This window comes from Polypterus senegalus, chromosome 17 (assembly GCF_016835505.1).
Source record: "Polypterus senegalus isolate Bchr_013 chromosome 17, ASM1683550v1, whole genome shotgun sequence".
NCBI classification, from domain to species: domain Eukaryota; kingdom Metazoa; phylum Chordata; class Cladistia; order Polypteriformes; family Polypteridae; genus Polypterus; species Polypterus senegalus.
This window is the reverse complement of record NC_053170.1, coordinates 13,400,239-13,419,887: the sequence shown is the minus strand read 5'-3', so window position 1 is coordinate 13,419,887 and position 19,649 is coordinate 13,400,239. Positions and strand designations below refer to the sequence as shown.

The following is a 19,649-nucleotide window of genomic DNA, read 5'->3' as shown; positions in this document are numbered from 1 at the left end:
GTAAACAAATCTAATTGTTTCTGTGTGTTCTTTTTTCCCCCACCATGATTATATGCATATCTGAGGTGAAGTTTTGATAAGTGTTTAATTTCAGTTAATGTAGGAAATGGTGTCAATCTGTGTCTGTAAAATGGTTGCAATCATGTATTTAGACACATGTTCTGTCAAAAGTCATATTGGCGAGTATGCATTACCTAAGCAACGTTGACACTGGTTTTGATACTAGAATGTCCAACAAATTTTCAGGCATGGTGTGTTAAACTGAAAACGGTTAAGGGTTTGGTCAAAATCTTTTTTTTTTTTATAATGAGGGATGTTGGAGTAGAAGGTCCAGACACAAAGGCTACAACTCAACAGCTTTTTACAACAGTGGTTTGCAGAACAGCCTCTTGGAATGTGCAGTATGGTGGTGGTTGTTGTACAAACTGCAGCAGCAGATGGGCTGGGTTCCTGTAAGGTCATGAAGATGAGGGCACAGTGCACCAAAAGTTACCTAAAACTAGGTTAGTGAAGGTTTGAAAAAATGTGAATGGCCATAGTACCGTCGACTGCTTACCAGTGGTTTCACTTTCTTAATTTCTTAGTTTGGGAGACATGATCCTGAAAAGTTCCAAATGCTGCAGTTTTCTATAATTTTTTTTTTATATATAGCACGTTTCCCATACTTGAGGTGCTTCAGAGTCTCAGAACAGCAGGGTGTATGCGACATTGGATACAAGTTATTTTCTGCATAGGACAGAAACAGATAAATACAGAATATAAAAAGCATTAAATTAAAATAGGACAATAAATCGGAGTAAAATTACTAAATTCAATACTAAAAAAGAGCCTGAAGAAATAACAATTTGTGATATAACACACACCAATCTTCCTAAGCATCTGGACAGAGAAGTAAAATGAAAAGGCGCAGAATGTCAGGTCAAGTCAAACACCTTCCTCAACAGACAAGTTTTAAGTTGTTAGTACTACACTTATTTTAATCTGTTGTCTGGTACAAATCTTGTAATCAATGTTTAACCCACTTCCTGTTGTCCAAATGAATTGAAATTTTGCACACTTACTCACTTCTGATTTACAATACATGAATCAATCAGTTTCACTAATTGGTCAATTCATGTTAAGAAATTTTCATATGATGAATAGTTCAAGATTTCACTAATAGATGGTGCTAGTAACGGATAGAATATTATCCACTTTTTGCATCTTGTATGAAGATGTGTGCATATAAACGTCAAAGGAGGTGTTAAAATATTGATTACAAAATTATACTAAAACCCAGGACTAAAGTTGAAAACAATATATAAAAAATACTTTTTAAAAACCACTCGAGTTAAAGCATACTAAAAACATAAAATAAGTCTCTCATACATCACTCATTAAAAAAAAGTGTGGGCGCATTTCATCAATCAACATTCAAAACAGCACCAGCACTTATTTTACTAGGCTGACCTGCCTTTTAAGGTGACCACTTAAGGCAATTCAATATGTAGATCAATTTGATATTTTGTACAAACATTAATTTGGTTATATTGCATTTGAGCGGGATTACTTTAATACTCATAGTTTCTGTTATTTTTGTGATGAAATTTAAACTTTTTTTCTATATTGAGGTTGCCCTTTTGAACCCCCCTGATATTTACTACGTGGTGAGGCATTTGTACTCCAACATTAATTATTTCCAGAGACATAATTTTGTCTATTTTTCCAGCGCGTCGCGCCCAAAAGCAAGTGAACAATGGGAGCACCAGAACTCTGCTCACATGTCGCTTCGTACTGCAAGCTGCAAGTAGTAAGTCTGTGATAAGCGGAATATCGCTACGCTTTCCACTCACGGGACGGAAGGACAATCCCAACCACTTTTATATAGTAAGAAAGAAGATATCGCACAGTCTGGAGTAGAAAATCCTCTTTTACCTGGGGAAAAAAACAAAACTACAAATCCCATCATGCATTGCAAAATGGACGGAGCATGTGTGAAACTCCATGCCTGCATAGCACTCACGGGACGGAAGGACAATCTCGACCGCTTTTATATAGAAGGATGAGCGGTGTATGAGAGACTTATTTTTTACTTTTGAGTACACTTTTTAACTTTAATATAAGCCTTCCATCCATTATCCAACATGTTATATCCTAACTACAAGGTCATGTGGGTCTGCTGGAGCCAATCCCAGCCAACACAGGGCACAAGGCAGGAAACAAACCAGCCCACCGCAGGGTGCACACCAAGCACACTACGGACAATCTAGGATCACCAATCTACCCAACCTGCATGTCTTTGGACTGTGGGAGGAAACCCATGCAGACAAAGGGGAAAACATCTTAATACAAGTGTTTTTTTTTTAAAGTGTGTGTGTATATAAATAAAAAGATTGACTTGAGTCAACTAATCGCATTAATTTCAGGAGGCCATTCCAAAGCCTGTAGAGCTGAAGGCCCTGCTGGCACCCACAGAAGTGCAGGTTAGTGTGGGGCATAACAAGATGGCCAGAAATCGGAGGACCTTAATGGGCAAATGGGAGCATAGCAATGGAGAAGGTTACTGATGCAGTCTGTTGAAAGGCCACTTAAAGCTTTGTAGGTTATTAATAGAATTTTATATTCACTTCTATAAGACCCGAGACAGGATGGGTGTTATGGCCTCACTGTTGCTGGTTCTTGCAAGGACTCTTGCAGCAGAGTTTTGGAGCAACATTGTCCATGAGAAGAGCATATTTGATCAGATTAGTTATGCTCATCAGTTATTTTTGGATTCTTCAGTTAGAATCTTTTTAACAAAGCAAACTTATGATGGGTAAGCACCAGTGTTACAAAGGATTATTTAATACACCCCGTGCCACTGTCTCCAGCCACTAATAAGCGTCACACTGTTCCATTCTTTTCAAACTAGTGGCGTGCTGAGGTGTCTTCCTTTGCATGGCTGCACATGGGTTCTAATTTGGGATCCTGAGGTGTTTTTTTTCGAGTGGTCTGTGCAGCAACACACTATCAGTGCAGGCTTCCGGCCTCTTCCTCCTCCACTGTCTGATCACTGCAGTTGGTGTTCCTGAAACTGAATCAAGTCCTCCCAGTCTTTTGATGTGAAATGCAATACATAGCTGTGTGGATATTCGTGAAAAGGACAGGATTTTTCCTACGTGGAATCCTTTCAATCCTTCCTGAATCCACTGTTATGTTGATACCATTTCATAGGCGTGGTGGTTTAGGATTTTCTGTTTGTCTTTATTGAAAGGTGGAACTAGAGCATTTAGGTACCATTAGCTAATTCTTGAAAATAGGTAGTAGTGAGACCAGCTATGTTATATGGGTTGGAGAATGTGGCACTGACCAAAAACCAGGAGATAGAGCTGGAGGTTGGCAGAGGTAAAGATGCTAAGATTTGCATTGGGTGTGACGAGGATGGACAAGATTAGAAATTAGGACATTAGAGGGCCAGCTCAAGTTGGATGGTTGGGGGACAAAGTCAGAGAGGTGAGATTGTGTGGGTTTGGACATGTGGAGAGGAGAGATGCTAAGGATAGAGCTGCCAGGGAAGAGGAAAAGAGGAAGGCCTAAGAGAAGGTTTATGGATGTGGTGAGAGAGGACATGCAGGTGATGGGGGTGACAGAACAAGATGACGAGGACAGGAAGATATTAAGGAAGATGTGGCAACCCCTAACAGGAGCAGCCGAAAGAAGAAGGTATTTAAAGAACTGACAAATGCTAGTATTATCAATATTTACTGACCAGCTGTTAACTTAAGCCTCAAATCAGATTTGAGTGGGATGGTAAACTTCAAAATATCGAAGAGCTAACCCCCTTGGTGCAACAAGCACTTTGCTAACGCAATACAACAGAGAAAAGCGGTGGAACGAGCGCAATGGTAAAAGTAGAATATGGAGCACACAGAAACAGACTGGGTTGGACTGCATTGTGAGAAGTTTACTGAACTTGAAACTGGTGACCCATCGACAGTGACTCACGACCCGGTGTTTGAGAGACACTGCTCTAAGTGGTCATTTGCATTTTACTCAAGAGTGGCTTCTGTCTAGCCACTCTACCACAAACGTCTGTTGGATGGAATGCTGTTGAGATGGTTTGTTGTCCTTCCAAAAAGTTCCCTCGCCTCAGCAGAGGTCTTCTAAAACTCTGCCCGTAGTTCTTCACACCCAGTTACTCAGTTTGACCAGACAGCCAACTTGAGGAAACCTCCTGGTAGTTCCAAACTTCCTCCATTTCACAATTAGCAAAGCCAGTGTTCCAGGGACCATACTAAACTTTAGAAAAGCTTATATGCCCCTTACCCTGATCTATGCCTCACCACAAGCAGGTCTAGATAGATAGATAGATACTTTATTAATCCCAAGGTCTACAGAGTGTTCTTTGGACTTAATGGTTTGGTTTTTGCCCTGACATGCAGTTTGAATTGTGGGACCTTCTATACACAGGTAACTTTCTAAACACATCTGGACACAATTTGGAGCACCACAGCAAAGGGCCTGAATATATATATATATAGGAATTACACAATTCAGGTTTTTAATATTTGAATAAGTTTGCAAACCTTTCTAAAGACCTGTTTTCACTTTATCATTTGGTATTGCAGAAAATAGATTAATGGGTAAAAATGGCAAATGAATCCATTTAATATTAAATCCAAACTCCAGACGTTTGTGATTGTAGGTGAGAAAAGTCTTTTTCCTTGCATGTCTCCCAAACGGCTTGTTGGCATGGAGATAGCATCTTATGTTTGTCATGGAGACTTTGTGACCCCCCAAGATACCACTCTTTGGTGCAGTCCTCTAACAGTGAGCTTTGGAGAATTCTTTACTTCTCTTACCATCCTCCTCACCGTGCGTGGTGGCAAGATAAACTTGGGTCCTCGTCCAGCCTTGTTTGTCACTGTGCCTGTTGTTTTACACTTCTTTTATTATTCCTCTGACTGTAGATACAGGCAGGTTTAGGCAAGGAGCTGCAGCGCCCTCCACAATTATTGGCACCCCTGGTTAAGATGTGTTCTTCAGCTTCTAATAAATTCTTTTTTTTCCCCAAAAAAATATAGGCTCACAACACTAAAAAGAGAAAAATCCAACCTTTAATTGAAGTACATTTATTCATTGGGAAAAAAATCCCAGTGATTTTTCCTGTTATTTAAATGAGTAATTTAAAAAAAAAAGTTTTTTTTTTTTATCTATAAGAATGTCAGTTAAAACGAATGGATTGTTTATTTGGTGTCTTATAAATATTCATCAAGCATAGTGGACCTTTTAGTTTAACAGAAATACTCCAATCGGTAAGAGAGTAAATATTTTATTCTCATTTCATGACTTTTTACTCTGTTAAGTTATAATTAATATTTGTTTTACATATTTATATTTCCTGTGGTGGGCTGGCGCTGTGCCCAAGTTTGTTTCCTGCCTTGCACCCTGTGTTGGCTGGGATTGGCTCCAGCAGACCCTCGTGACCCAGTAGTTAGGATATAGAGGGCTGGATAATGGATGGATGGATATTTATATTTCGTGATTTTGGCCACAAGTGGGGCGGCCTACCAGGCTGCAACTGCGGTTTGGGTGTTGAAGGCGCCAGGGATCTTGGCCCCCCTAGTACTGTATGTATATATATATATATATATATATATATATATATATATATATATATATATATATATATATATATATATATACTGTGTGTGTGTGTGTAGTAACAGTGCCTACAAGGGATGGGTCATCCATAGTATGAACCTGCATTTCATACTGCAAATAAATAGCTTGGCAAGTCTGCCAGGCCGCCAAAATAAAAAACTCCCATCTGGTGAAATAACAGTGAGGTGTGCTTTTAGGGATGGCAACCACCTAAACAAGCCATGTAAGCAGCAAAAGGATCCATTCTGGCACTCGGCACAGGTGCTACATTGGTGTCAAGAGCAAGATGAGGTTAAACTCAACCATCCATTTTAGCAAAGCTCCTAGTGCCGCAGAGACTGCAATGCTCCTGTAGGGCTCTTCAGAGGAGTTGCTGCAGAGTTTTGAGGCTGAGGTCCAGGATCTGGAATGCCATTTGCAGCATCAATATTCTGTAGGTGGGAAGACAGCTGAGAGACTACCACCTCCATTGGTCTGGGTGCATGGATGCTGGTGGAGCTTTTGGCTCAGGGAGGTGGGTAAAAGTTTGGCAAACGGAGCTGTCACTGCCCCCAGGTGAGCCTGTTGAAACTGTACAGGCAAAGGAAGGAGGCAGACGGTAGAGATGTTACAGAGCAGCAGTGGATGAAGAGTCTCAAAGCTGGGATCCAGACCTGGAATGATGTTTGCAGCATCATGTTACTGAAGGAAGACAGCCAAGGGACAGGAACGACTGCAGCTTCATGCAAGAAAGTTTTCCTTCTCACTGTGGCCACATAACCACATCGGAATCGAAGACCACTGTGTGGCTTTGAGAGTTGTGTGCTATTTCAAGAAGTTGAAAGTGGTCACTGTGGGCAGCGACTGTGTAGGGAGGGCTACATAACGCAGCTAAGAAGTTGTATCAGTCATCCATAGTATGAGCTGTGATTCCATCATGCAAATGAGCAACTTCAGTGCCACAGGCAGGGGGGGGGAAAGGGGGGTTATAAAAAAGGCAAGCCTGCAAATTCACAAAAAGAACTCCATCTAGTGTGACAATGGTACTCTTAAGAGCCGCAGAGCCAATTAATCTGTGAGGCGATATAAGCCGGCACCCACGCCGAGGGGCATTATACAGTATATGAAAGCTAAGGAGTGTGTGCGTTGGAAGGTGTGGTGCACCATTTATGTAATTGAAGTGGTGTATGCTCTGTATTTTTCTGTTATGTCCATGTTATGGATAGTGAGGGGCGCTGTTTAGGTGAGTTAAGTGGGGGGTGGGTTATGGACACAGAGGGGGACACCCCTCCCCAGTTCTCGAAGTCTAATAATACTGAAAGCCATAGACACCGATTGGTACAGTTCATGTATCATTATGGTAACCTTGCCCACTTAAGGTTCCATAAGGGCTTCGACTGGCACTGAAGAGTATAGAATCCATCTTGCACTCAATGCTGCAATTATATATATATATATATATATATATATATATATATACAGTAATCCCTCCTAGATGAAAATCCGCGAAGTAGAAACCATATGTTTGTATGCTTATTTTTATATATTTTAAGCCCTTATAAACTCGCCCACACTGTTAACATTATTAGAGCCCTCTAGACATGAAATAACACCCTTTAGTCAAAAGTTTAAACTGTGCTCCATGACAAGACAGAGATGACAGTTCTTTCTCACAATTAAAAGAATGCAAATATATCTTATCTTCAAAGGACTGCACGCGTCAGGAGCAGAGAATTTCATAGAGAGAGAGCGAGCGCTTGCTAAGAAAAGCAAACAATCAAAAAATCAATACGTGCTTTTGGGCTTTTAAGTATGCTAAAGCAGCATTTTTTAGAGGAGCATCCGTATCCTCTAGGCAAACAGCCTCTGTGCAAACGGCCCCTCTGCTCACACCCCCTCCGTCAGGCAGAGACAGTGAGAGAGACATAGAAAAGCAAACAATCAAACACCGCGCGGGAAGCATATCGTATATCATTGAGGAGTTTTAGTTAATATGTAATACGTGCTCCGATTGGGTAGCTTCTCAGCCATCTGCCAATAGCGTCCCTTGTATGAAATCAACTGGGCAAACCAACTGAGGAAGCATGTGGCATAAATTAAAAGACCCATTGTCCGCAGAAATCCGCGAACCAGCGAAAAATCCGTGATATATATTTAGATATGCTTACATTTAAAATCCACAATGGAGTGAAGCCGTGAAAGTCAAAGCGCGATATAGCGAGGGATTACTATATATATATATATATATATATATATATATATATATAGATAGATAGATAGAGAGTACCTTTCTGCCCCACGTCCATTATATGGACATCAGGGGAAATCGTTTTAGTAATATTTTGGTAACCCTGGCCACCTAAGGCTCCATTTGGTCTTTGACCAGCACTGAAGACCAAAGAATCCATTCTGGCACTACTAATATATATATACTCAGCAAAAAAAGAAATGTCCTCTGACTTTCAACTGTTTTTACTTTCAGTAAACTTAATGTGTAAATATTTGTATGAACGCTAAAAGAGTCAACACCATAAGACATAAACTAAAAATGTTTCACAATGTGTCCCTGAATGAAGGGAGGCTCAAAATCAAAAGTACCAGTCAGTATGTGGTGTGGCCACCAGCTGCTTGAAGTACTGCAGTGCATCTCCTCCTCATGGACTGGACCAGATTTGTCAGTTCTTGCTGTGAGATGTTACCCCACTCTTCCACCAAGGCACCTGCAAGTTCCTGGACATTTCTGGGGGGAATAGCCCTAGCCCTCACCCTGCGATCCAACAGGTCCCAGACGTGCTCAATGGGATTGAGATCCGGGCTCTTCCACTGCGAGGATGATCAGCTGTCCTTCCTGTCTCCCTGTAGCGCTGTCTTAGGCGTCTCACAGTGCGGACATGGCAATTTATTGCCCTAGCCACATCAGCAGTCCTCATGCCTCCCTGCAGCATGCCTAATGCACGTTCACGCAGATGAGCAGGGACCCTGGGCATCTTTCTTTGGGTGTTTTTCACAGTCGGTAGACAAGTCTCTTTAGTGTCCTGCGTTTTTACAACTGTGACCTTAAATGCCTACTTTCTGTAAGCTGTTAAGGTCTTAACGACCATTCTACAGGTGCATGTTAATTAATTGATTAGGGTTAATTGAACATGCATGGAAAACATTGTTTAAACGCTTTACAATGAAGATCTGGAAAGTTATTTGGATTTTTAAAACATTATTGTTGAAATACACAGTCCTGAAAAAGGGACGTTTCTTTTTTTGCTGAGTATATATATATATATATATATATATATATATATATATATATATATATACACAGTGGGTACAGAAAGTATTCAGACCCCCTTCAATTTTTCACTCTTTGTTATATTGCAGCCATTTGCTAAAATCATTTAAATTAATTTATTCCCCTCGTTAATGTACACACAGCACCCCATATTGACAGACAAAAAAAAGAATTTTTGAAATTGTTGCAGATTTATTAAAAAAGAAAAACTGAAATATCACCTGGTCCTAAGTATTCAGACCCTTTGAACCCTCAGTATTTAGTAGAAGCCCCCTTTTGAGCTCATACAGCTCAGGAGTCTTCTTGGGAAAGATGCAACAAGTTTTTCACACCTGGATTTGGGGATCCTCTGCCATTCCTCCTTGCAGATCCTCTCCAGTTCTGTCAGGTTGGATGGTAAACGTTGGTGGACAGCCTTTTTAGGTCTCTCCAGAGATGCTCAGTTGGGTTTAAGTCAGGGCTCTGGCTGGGCCATTCAAGAACAGTCACAGAGTTGTTGTGAAGCCACTCCTTCGTTATTTTAGCTGTGTGCTTAGGGTCATTGTCTTGTTGGAAGGTAAACCTTCGGCCCAGTCTGAGGTCCTTAGCACTCTGGAGAAGGTTTTTGTCCAGGATATCCCTGTACTTGGCCGCATTCATCTTTCCCTCGATTGCAACCAGTCGTCCTGTCCATGCAGCTGAAAAACACCCCACAGCATGATGCTGCCACCGCCATGCTTCACTGTGGGGACCGTATTGGACAAGTGATGAGCAGTGCCTGGTTGTCTCCACACACTGAGGAGAGGCAAGACACATGACAGCCCGCATGGAGTTTGCTAAAAGACACCTGAAGGACTCTGAGATGGTGAGAAATAAGATTCTCTGGTCTGATGAGACCAAGATAGAACTTTTTGGTCTTAATTCTAAGTGGTATGTGTGGAGACAACCAGGCACTGCTCATCACTTGTCCAATACAGTCCCCACAGTGAAGCATGGCGGTGGCAGCATCATGCTGTGGGGGTGTTTTTCAGCTGCAGGGACAGGACGACTGGTTGCATTAGAGGGAAAGATGAATGCGGCCAAGTACAGGGATATCCTGGACAAAAACCTTCTCCAGAGTGCTAAGGACCTCAGACTGGGCCGAAGGTTTACCTTCCAACAAGACAATGACCCTAAGCACACAGCTAAAATAATGAAGGAGTGGCTTCACAACAACTCTGTGACTGTTCTTGAATGGCCCAGCCAGAGCCCTGACTTAAACCCAACTGAGCATCTCTGGAGAGACCTAAAAATGGCTGTCCACCAACGTTTACCATCCAACCTGACAGAACTGGAGAGGATCTGCAAGGAGGAATGGCAGAGGATCCCCAAATCCAGGTGTGAAAAACTTGTTGCATCTTTCCCAAGAAGACTCATGGCTGCATTAGCTCAAAAGGGGGCTTCTACTAAATACTGAGCAAAGGGTCTGAATACTTAGGACCGTGTGATATTTCATTTTTTCTTTTTTAATTAATCTGCAACAATTTCAAAAATTCTTTTTTTTTGTCTGTCAATATGGGGTGCTGTGTGTACATTAATGAGGAAAAAAAATAATTTAAATGATTTTAGCAAATGGCTGCAATATAATAAAGAGTGAAAAATTGAAGGGGGTCTGAATACTTCCCGTACCCACTGTATATTATATATATATCTCCATCTATCCATTATCCAACCCGCTATATCCTAACTACAAGGTCACGGGGGTCTGCTGGAGCCAATCCCAGCCAACACAAGGCACAAGGCAGGAAACAAACCCCGGACAGGTTGCCAGCCCACCGCACTATATATACAGCGAAGAGAAAGAGAGAGAATGCTTTTAGATGGTCTTAGTTAATAGAATAGTATTTTTGATTGCCTTTAAAACAATGTACTGCAAGGAAAGGTGCAAATATGATTATTCTTCATGAAATCACAAGGTCACAAGTTCAATTTCCATAATCGACTCTTTGTCACCTTCCACAAACGACTTACGGAGCCACTGCTGCCATTGACCGAAGGTGGCAACAACTGTAGCTGAATGGTTATTCACTTCAGTCAGAAATACTAAATGTAAACATGGATGAAATGTGGAAACATCAGATACGTAGCAAACAAGAGCCGTTTTTACGATGAGCAAAGAAGTAGCTTTAAATAGGCAGACGGACTACCACTTTCTTTGCCCTCCAGTTCTAAGAAGCCGAGGTGCCCTGCTGTACTTTCATTCTTTTGAGATGGTGCTGCTGTTGAAATAAGTAGTCATCCAGTAGTCGGATGTTTTACATACACGCCTCTCTACGACAATCACCAAGACAGTCATTTCCAAAAAGCGAGCGATCATTTCCGAGTTGTACGCTTTGGCCCAGATCCACCAAAATTAAGGTCAAAGGCGGGTGGTGTTGGCTTTTAGCGCTCCGAACGGCCCTTCATCATGCGGCTGTGGCGCACCTAGACAACGCCCATCCCGGTAGTGGCTGGAGGCAAACTACCAAACGGCTAAGCAGCTGGAGGTGTCTCCGTCCAGTGGGAGGACACCCAAGCGAGCATCAGTCGCAACCCCACGCGAGAGCCTGAAAACTGCAGCCAGATGACGCCGTAGATCCGGACTGAAAAAAGACTTTCTACCGAGAGACTTCTTATTTGTAGTACACGTCTCCCATTCTGCGGCGCACTCATTGGGAAAACCCGACGTTATGCCTTGTAAAGGAGACGAAGTAAAAGATGATACGATGGCGAAAGGCGCTATATAGCCCGATCGTAAAGCGTCACGCACCAAAGCGAGGAGACCAGTCCCGTGTTTGAAAGTCTGACGCCAGGCGGCACTGCAAGTCGAGGAAGTGAAGCCGAAGCCAAGGGGTGTTCTGCGTAGGGAAAGCAAATAGGAACGCCGGTAGAGTCGCGACCGCTAGTAGCTGGGGAGCGAGGAAGAAACAGGGCCGCGCGAGTTCGCTCCTTTCGGCCCGGAGCTGCTGTTCATCGCGGCGCTTCTCCGTACGGGCTGAGCCGCCAGCACAAGCAGCAAGTCGACAGGAAGCAGCCGCCCGCGCGCGGCAACATGGCGGAGAGCGCAGGGGAGGAGGCGGCGGCTCACCAGGCTGTGGCCCCCGGCACCGCACCCGCCCCTGCCATCAGCCTCGGTCTCGGCCTCCAGCTCCTTCCCGGCCCCGAGCTGCTTGTGTCCGCCCCTGGCCTTGGCACCGGGACCCCCGCCGCAGCCATCCTGGACCAGACTCCTCCCGGCCTGTTGGTCGGGGCGGCCCCTGGCATGGGGCTGGGGGTAAGCGGGCCCCCGAGTCTGACGGGCATCGGAGTGGGCGGACTCGCCGGGACGGGAGCGGGGGCCGGACTGTTGCCGCAGCTGCACTCAACCTTTTGGGACCCGACCGTGAGCACCGACTGGGACAACGAGAAGCCGAGTCAGCAGTGCATCTTACGGATCAAGAGGTGCGTATCTGGGCGAGAGCTTGCGCGTACGGGATGGGCGGGGGGGTTTGGGATCGGGGTTGTGAGCCTGGTGGAGATGAACGAGAAACGGACAGGAGGAAACTGCTGCCGGACACGTGCGAGTGACAGGAGAGATGGACGGGCAGGCACCGCACTCTGTCCAGGCACACGAAAGCAGGAGGAAAGGCAAGTGGCGCATGAAAGAGGGAGCAGGGCCGACGAGTGTTCACGCTCGGGCAAGTGCACTTTAGTCTTTATTACCGTTTAGTAGCTAACATGCAAACTTTATAACGTCTTCGTCTTCTTTTTCATCCTCTGCATTAAACCCTAAGCCGCATGATTGATTGATGTTTCAGTAGTACAACAAGTGACTTCGGTCCTGGCTTATTGTGAAGCAGGGGGTTGACGGTGAGGACTCAAGTGGCAACTTTGTGCTTTGCATCTCAACGCATAACACACGTCACTTTTATTGACGGAAAATCCCTTTTCACACGAGTTGGCACAGGACTGCTCAGTGGGCAATATGGGATTCGAACTATAAAGTAGTGCCATCACTTTGAATTTTTAAAGGAGCCTTGGGGAGGAGCAGTTTGTTTTTTTTATGCCAGGGAGGGGAACAGCTGATGCAGTCTTTGGGTTGAGAGAGCTGATAGAGAAGCATTGAGAAAACAACAGAAAAGTTGTCATATGTTTTTTATTGATTTGGAGAAGGCTTATGACAGAGTGCACTGTCAAGAGGAGCATGAGGGAGAAAGTAGGATCAGAGAAGTATGCAAGGATTGACCAGGGCATGCATGAGGGAGTGTGGATGCCGGATAAAACTAGTGTTGGGGTAACAGACAAGATAAGATCTTAGAGGTCTGCACCAGAGATCTTCTGTAAGTCCTTACCTCTTTGATTTGGTTCTGGATGTGGTGAGTCATACGATAAAATACCAATTCCCTCTGGTGCAGGCTTTTTGCTAATGACGTTGTGTTGTGTTAGTACCAGAGAAGAGGAAATGGAGAGGAAGTTGGAAGAATGGAGAAGAGCTTTGCAAAATAGAGGTTTGGAGATAAATAGGAAGAAGACTGAATATATCAGGTTAAATGATAGGGATTAAGAGTTAGCCGGCAGGGAAAGCAATTGAAAAAAGTGGATACATTTAAATATCTAGGATTAGTGGTAGTTCAAGATGAAAAAACTAGATGCAGAGATCACCTATAGAGTGCAGTGTGGATGGACCAATTGAAAGTAGGTATCAGGAGTGCTATATGATCAAAGAATTGAGGAAAAGGTTAAAGGTAAGGTTTTTAAGACAGTGGTAAGACCTGCAATGATGTATGGAGCTGAGACAGAGGCAGTAAAGGAAATTTGATGTGGCAGAAATGAGAATGTTGAGGTGGATGTGTGGAGTTCCATAGGAGGATAGAATAAGAAATGAGACAATCTGAGGTACAACAAAAGCAGGAGAGATATCTAAAAAAAGTACGTGAAAGGAGGCTGAAGTGGTAAGGACATGTGACAAAGAATATGTGGCCAAAAAAGAGTGATGGGAATGGAAGTACAGGGAAGAGAAAGCGGGGGACACCAAAGCAGAGGTGGATTGATAACGTTAGAAGATAAAGGGGTGTGACTGGGGTGCTGGTACAGGACTGACCTGCTTGGAGAATGTCGATTAAGCACATCAGCCCCATGTGGAGGCAGGAAGAGATGAAGTGGAAGAAGACTGTGTTCTAGTCTAGCGGTTCTCAAGTTCAGTCCTGTGGGCTCCCCTGTGGCTGCAGGGTTTCGTTCCAGTCAGTTTTACAATCAATGAGTCATTTTACCTTTAGTTGATCTCATCGTTTAAATAGCTGACCTTTTTATCCATCCATCCATTTTCTAACCCGCTGAATCCAAACACAGGGTCACGGGGGTCTGCTGGAGCCAATCCCAGCCAACACAGGGCACAAGGCAGGAACCAATCCAGGGCAGGGTGCCAACCCACCGCAGTGACCTTTTTATTTCTTCGTTTATTTTGCATTCAGAAAAGTGCAGTGGTCTTGGGTTCATATTTATAAGAAGCTAGCTGTGAAAGTTCCTAAGACGGCGGACCTTGGTTATATTGTCAAAGGTTCATTGGATGTATCTATCACTATTTAAGTAACTGAGCACTTTTCTGTATACAATATTTTGGTTTGTTTGTCCTGCCAGGGTCTAAAATAAGTAGTTCACTGGAGCTCCTTACTCTTAGATATGCCACAATATAAGTGCACATAAGTCAAATATTCTTTTCATACATCAGTTATTACTTTTACTAGTGACAGACTTTGGCTTTTGTTGGTGGTCATTGCAAAATACAGTTTTAGAGGAAACTATATTCTTTTAAATTCAAAAAGATGATTCGTAGGAATAATGAGAATTTTAAAGTTTAAATATGATTTCACCCTGTACAAGTGATAGCTTCACTTAGATTTGAATACAACGAGTCGATGGGTGATCTTGTGCCATTCCAAAGTCGTCTTTAGTAGATCACAAGAGATATATACTGGATTGTGGTTTACTTAGCATATTACATATTAGCAGTGGTCTCACACTCCAGTCCTGGAGGGCTGCAGGTTTTCATTCTAACCCTTTTCTTAATTGGTGACCAGTTTTTGCTGCTAACGAACTCCTTTTCCTTTCATTTTACTTGACTTGTTTAAGATTTGTTCCCCTAGATTTCTTCATCGTTCCTCTGAATTGCTTCATTTCTTTCCTTAAATGGCATCCAAACAGAAATGAAATGTGAAGTGAGGGAGCCAATAGAAGACCAACTAAGCCTCAAACTCCAACCAATTTCACTCCAACCGGTTGCTGATTCTTGTTGTTAATTAAACCCGTTCTTTAATTCCGTGGCTTGTCGCCGCTCTCATTCTGCAATAGCATACATTTCCAAAATTGTTGATTTTTCTCTTTTCTAAGAGCACAGTTCAGGTGTTTTGAGGACCTGAGCAGATCAACATTCCCGAGACCTTCATCTTTCTTTATTTTCAGATGTTGTACGATGGTCACAGTTTGCTAGTCGTGTTTTGGCTGATTTTGTACAGTGAACCCTCGTTTATCACGGTTCATCCGTTCCAGACTCTACCGTGATAAATGAATTTTCGCGAAGTAGGATTCTTTATTTATAAATCGAATATTTTCGCAGTTAGAGTCTAGAAAACCTGTTTACGACCTTCTAAATACGTTTTTTAACATTATTGGAGCCCTCTAGACATGAAATAACACCCTTTAGTCACCATTACACTCGTATTACCCAATATATTAGACTAAATAAGAGAAAATAAGACATATTAGACGTTACAAATATCATATTACTAGGCGCACTCGCCTTTTAAAGCGACCGACTTTTATCCTCAATTTTTGTGCGCTTCATGTGTACATCAGGCATGTAAGAACATCAAAGTGTCCATTCATAACATCTCCTGAAAACCTAAGTTTTTTTTTCATCCCCTCAAGTGCCTGTCCAAAGTTGTACAATGTCAGCCCGAATCTGTACCGCTAAAGACGGAGTTTCCTGCACTAAATAAGCTATAGATGAGAATAAGCAAGCACCATCTCCCCTGATATTTACTACGCGGTGAGGCATTTGTACTCCATCAACATTAATTATTTCCAGAGACATCATTTTGTCTATTTTTCCAGTGCATCGTGCACAAAAGCAAGGAACGATGACAGCACCAGAACTCTGCTCACATCGCTAATCCGTACCTCAAGCCGCAAGTAGTAAGTCTGTAATAGGTGGAATACCGCTACGCTTTGCACTCACGGGACGGAAGGACAATCCCGAACGCTTTTATCTAGTAGATTATTGTACTGTACATTTAATTGCACACAACCACTAACCTATAAAGGCACGACCTCAGTAGGAGAGTCTCCAGAGGTGGTGCAGTATCTTCAGCAGGTGCGTTGTTGTCGGAGTACTAGGAGTAGGCAGTGGGTGTCTGGGTGCGCGGCTGAAGAACATCTTGATAGGCAGTTGCTGGCGCTGTCTTTTCATATGCATGAGGAGGCTTTTGTAGGGTATTGCCATCTTTAATCATATCCAAGAGTTTCACCTTCTCCTGGATAGTAAGCATCTTCCTCCGGCGCTTAGTTTTATTGTCAGAAGGCTTAGAAAAAGCAGCACGGTTAGGAGCCATCGTGGGGCTTAGATAAAAGTTCTCAGAAAGCGCATGCGTAGTGACGTAAGCATGTATGAGAAAATAATCGCGAAAGTCGAAGCGTGATATAGCGAGGGATCACTGTATCTCATTATTGTTTGACTGCTAGTTAAGGAAAAGGAAACAATTAAAGGGGTCTCAGTCTTTAATAGCAAGTAAATTAAAATGAATTCAAGAAAAGTTAATTAGAAAAACAGGTCACTAATTAAGAAACGGTTTAGAATGAAAACCTTCTGCCACTGCGGCCCTCCAGGAGTGGAGTTTGAGACCCCTGACATACAGCATTAACATTGAAAGGCTGAGCATTTACATGTCCCGCTGAATGAACTTAGTATTTTAAGCACTGAAAGGTGAAAAGAAATGACCTCATCAACTATGTACAATGGCAACCTCCTGTTTCAGGGGTGCAGAACTCCAGGCCTCGAGTGCCGCAGGTTTTAATTTTTACCATCTTCTTACTTAGCGAGCAGTTTTTGCTGCTGATTACGTCTTTTAAATAACTCGACTCAGGCCCCATAGTTGTTTCTTTTTCTTTAATTAGCAGCCAAATAATAATGACACACAAAACAAGCCACCATATGACCAGCTCCCCTGTGCCTATCACACAATATCTGAAATTAAAGAGAGGTGATGTCCTTGGTAAGGTTGATCTCTCAGGTCACCAAAACATTTTGACATTGGTGCTTTTAGAAAGAACAGAAAAACAACAGTTTTCAAAGTGTGTGCTGTGGCAGAATGAGAGCAGCAACAAGCCATGGAATTAAATAACGGGTTTAACGAACAGCAAGAATTGGCTTCTCATTAAGAAATTGGTTGGAGTTTGAAGCCCCAGTTCAGCTGGTCATCTCTTAGCTCGTTTCACATCTCATTTCCAGAGGGGACTGGGCGGTCTCGTGGTCTGGAACCCCTGCAGATTTTCATTTTTTCTCTTCAGCTTTCTAAAGTTTTTTTTTTTTTTTTTGCTTTTTCTGTCCTCCCTGGCCATCGGACCTCACTCTTATTCTATGTTAATCAGTGTTGACTTACTCTAATTCTTACTTTCTTTTATTTCTCATTTCTTCATCATGTAAAGCACTTTGAGCTACATTATTTGTATAAAATTGGGCTATATAAATAAATGTTGTTGTTCTGCTTGGCCGTCATTTAATAAAGAAAAGAATCAATTCAGAGGGCTGACCTCTAACAGCGCTATTTAAAAAGTTAATTAGCAGTGAAAACTGGTCACTGATTAGGCAAAGGGTTAGAATGAAAACCTGCAGCCACGGCGGCCCTCCAGGACTGGAGTTCATCACCGTGACCAAAATTATTAGGCCCCCTTATGAAATTAGGCAGCACTCCTGATTCCAATATGAAAATGACCATTAACAACAAATGTTTGTTTTTTAAAGCGTATCTGTGTCCAAAATAACAAGGTCCACTAATTGTAGTTTGGATATTTTATTGACACACTGAGTGGAAACAAGAAAGGGCAAAAATGAGACTTCCAAAATTATTAGCCCCATGCCCATTAATAGTCAATACTGTCCCCTTTTTGAGCCACAACTGACAACAATCTATTCGAGTAGGTCTTTACTAGATTAGCACAGGTCTCCTGAGGGATTTTGGTCCATTCCTCCATTGCAAATTGTTCTAGCTGGTCCAAATTGCGTGGTTTCCGAGCACAGACATTCACTTTGAGCACTCGCCACAGATTCTCAATTGGGTTGAGGTCTGGGCTCTGTGCGGGCCACTCCAAGATCTTGGTTTTGGTATCCTTGAAAAACTGTTGAACTAATTTTGATGTATGCTTTGGGTCATTGTCTTGTTGGAAGACCCAGCGACGACCTAAGCCTAGACTACGAGCAGATTTCTGCATATTCTCCCTCAGAATGTCAACATAATTTTCTTTTTTCATGATGCCATGCACCCGAACAAGGCTCCCTGTGCCTGAGGCTGCAAAACAGCCCCACAGCATGATGCTCCCACCACCATGTTTAACTCTGGCAACTGTGTTCCTAGGGTTGAAGGCCTGTCCCTTTCTTCGCCAAACATAAGCAACATCCATGTGCCCAAACAGTTCCAGTTTAGTCTCATCAGACCAAAGCACAGACTTCCAAAAATCATCTTTACATTTCAAATGTTCACGGGCAAACCTCAGTCGGGCTGTGATGTGCCGCTCTTTGAGTAAAGGGGGTTCTTCTAGGATGATGGCCGTGAAGCCCACCACGGTGAAGAGCCCTCACAACTGTGTTTCCTTGAAACATCAACTCCAGAATAGGCCAGGTCAGCAACAATCATCTTGGCAGATGTCCGGGGGTTCCTTGCTGACATCTCTGACTATTTTTCTCTCCAGAGTTCTTGAAATCTTGCGCTTACGGCCAGGTTTGTTTCTAACAGAATTGGTCTCCTTGTACTTGGCAATGATGCAACGTACAGCAGTTCTAGACACTGTGAATCGCTTGGAAATGGCAGTGTAGCCTTGCCCCTTATCATGAGCCTCTACTATCTTCTTTCTGAGCTCCAGACTGATTTCCTTTGTCTTTGGCATGGTCAGTAACAGCAGTCTAACATGACGAGTAGGAGGGCCGCCGCGGTGCGCGCCGAAGCCTAGGGCGAGGGCCCGGTGGAGCCGCCGCGGGTGCAGATCTTGGTGGTAGTAGCAAATATTCAAACGCGCTTTGAAGGCGGTGGAGCAGGGTTCCATGTGAACAGCAGTTGAACATGGGTCAGTCGGTCCTAAGGGATGGGCGAGCGCCTTTCCGAATCGCGTCGCCCCCGGGCCCATCGAAAGGGAGTCGGGTTCAGATCCCCGAATCCGGAGTGGCGGAGACGGGCGCCGAGGGGGGGCGTCCAGTGCGGTGACGCAAGCGATCCCGGAGAAGCCGGCGGGAACCCCGGGGACAGTTCTCTTTTCTCGTTGAAGGGCAGGGCCACCCTGGAATGGGTTCGTCCCGAGAGAGGGGCCCGCGCCTTGGAAAGCGTCGCGCCGGCCCTTGAAAATCCGGGGGAGATGGTGTAAATCTCGCGCCGGGCCGTACCCATATCCGCAGCAGGTCTCCAAGGTGAACAGCCTCTGGCATGTTAGAGTCATGTGTTCAAGAGTCCTGTTCCTTGGGAGTCTTTTGATGCTGATTGAGTGTTGTGAGGAAGCCAATTGACTGCACAGGTGTGGTTTCAAAGCT

At 43.5% G+C, this 19,649-nt stretch overlaps 1 protein-coding gene across 1 annotated transcript in view; it reads left to right on the top strand.

Moving 5' to 3' along the window:
• The first annotated feature begins 11,257 nt into the window (after positions 1–11,257).
• ube2z (ubiquitin-conjugating enzyme E2Z) overlaps positions 11,258–19,649 on the top strand; it is a 41,179-nt gene continuing 32,787 nt past the window's right edge. The window contains exon 1 of the mRNA XM_039739643.1: positions 11,258–12,322. Coding sequence (XP_039595577.1) covers positions 11,934–12,322 — 389 coding nt within the window. The 5' untranslated portion in view covers positions 11,258–11,933. The remainder of the gene's footprint in view (positions 12,323–19,649) is intronic.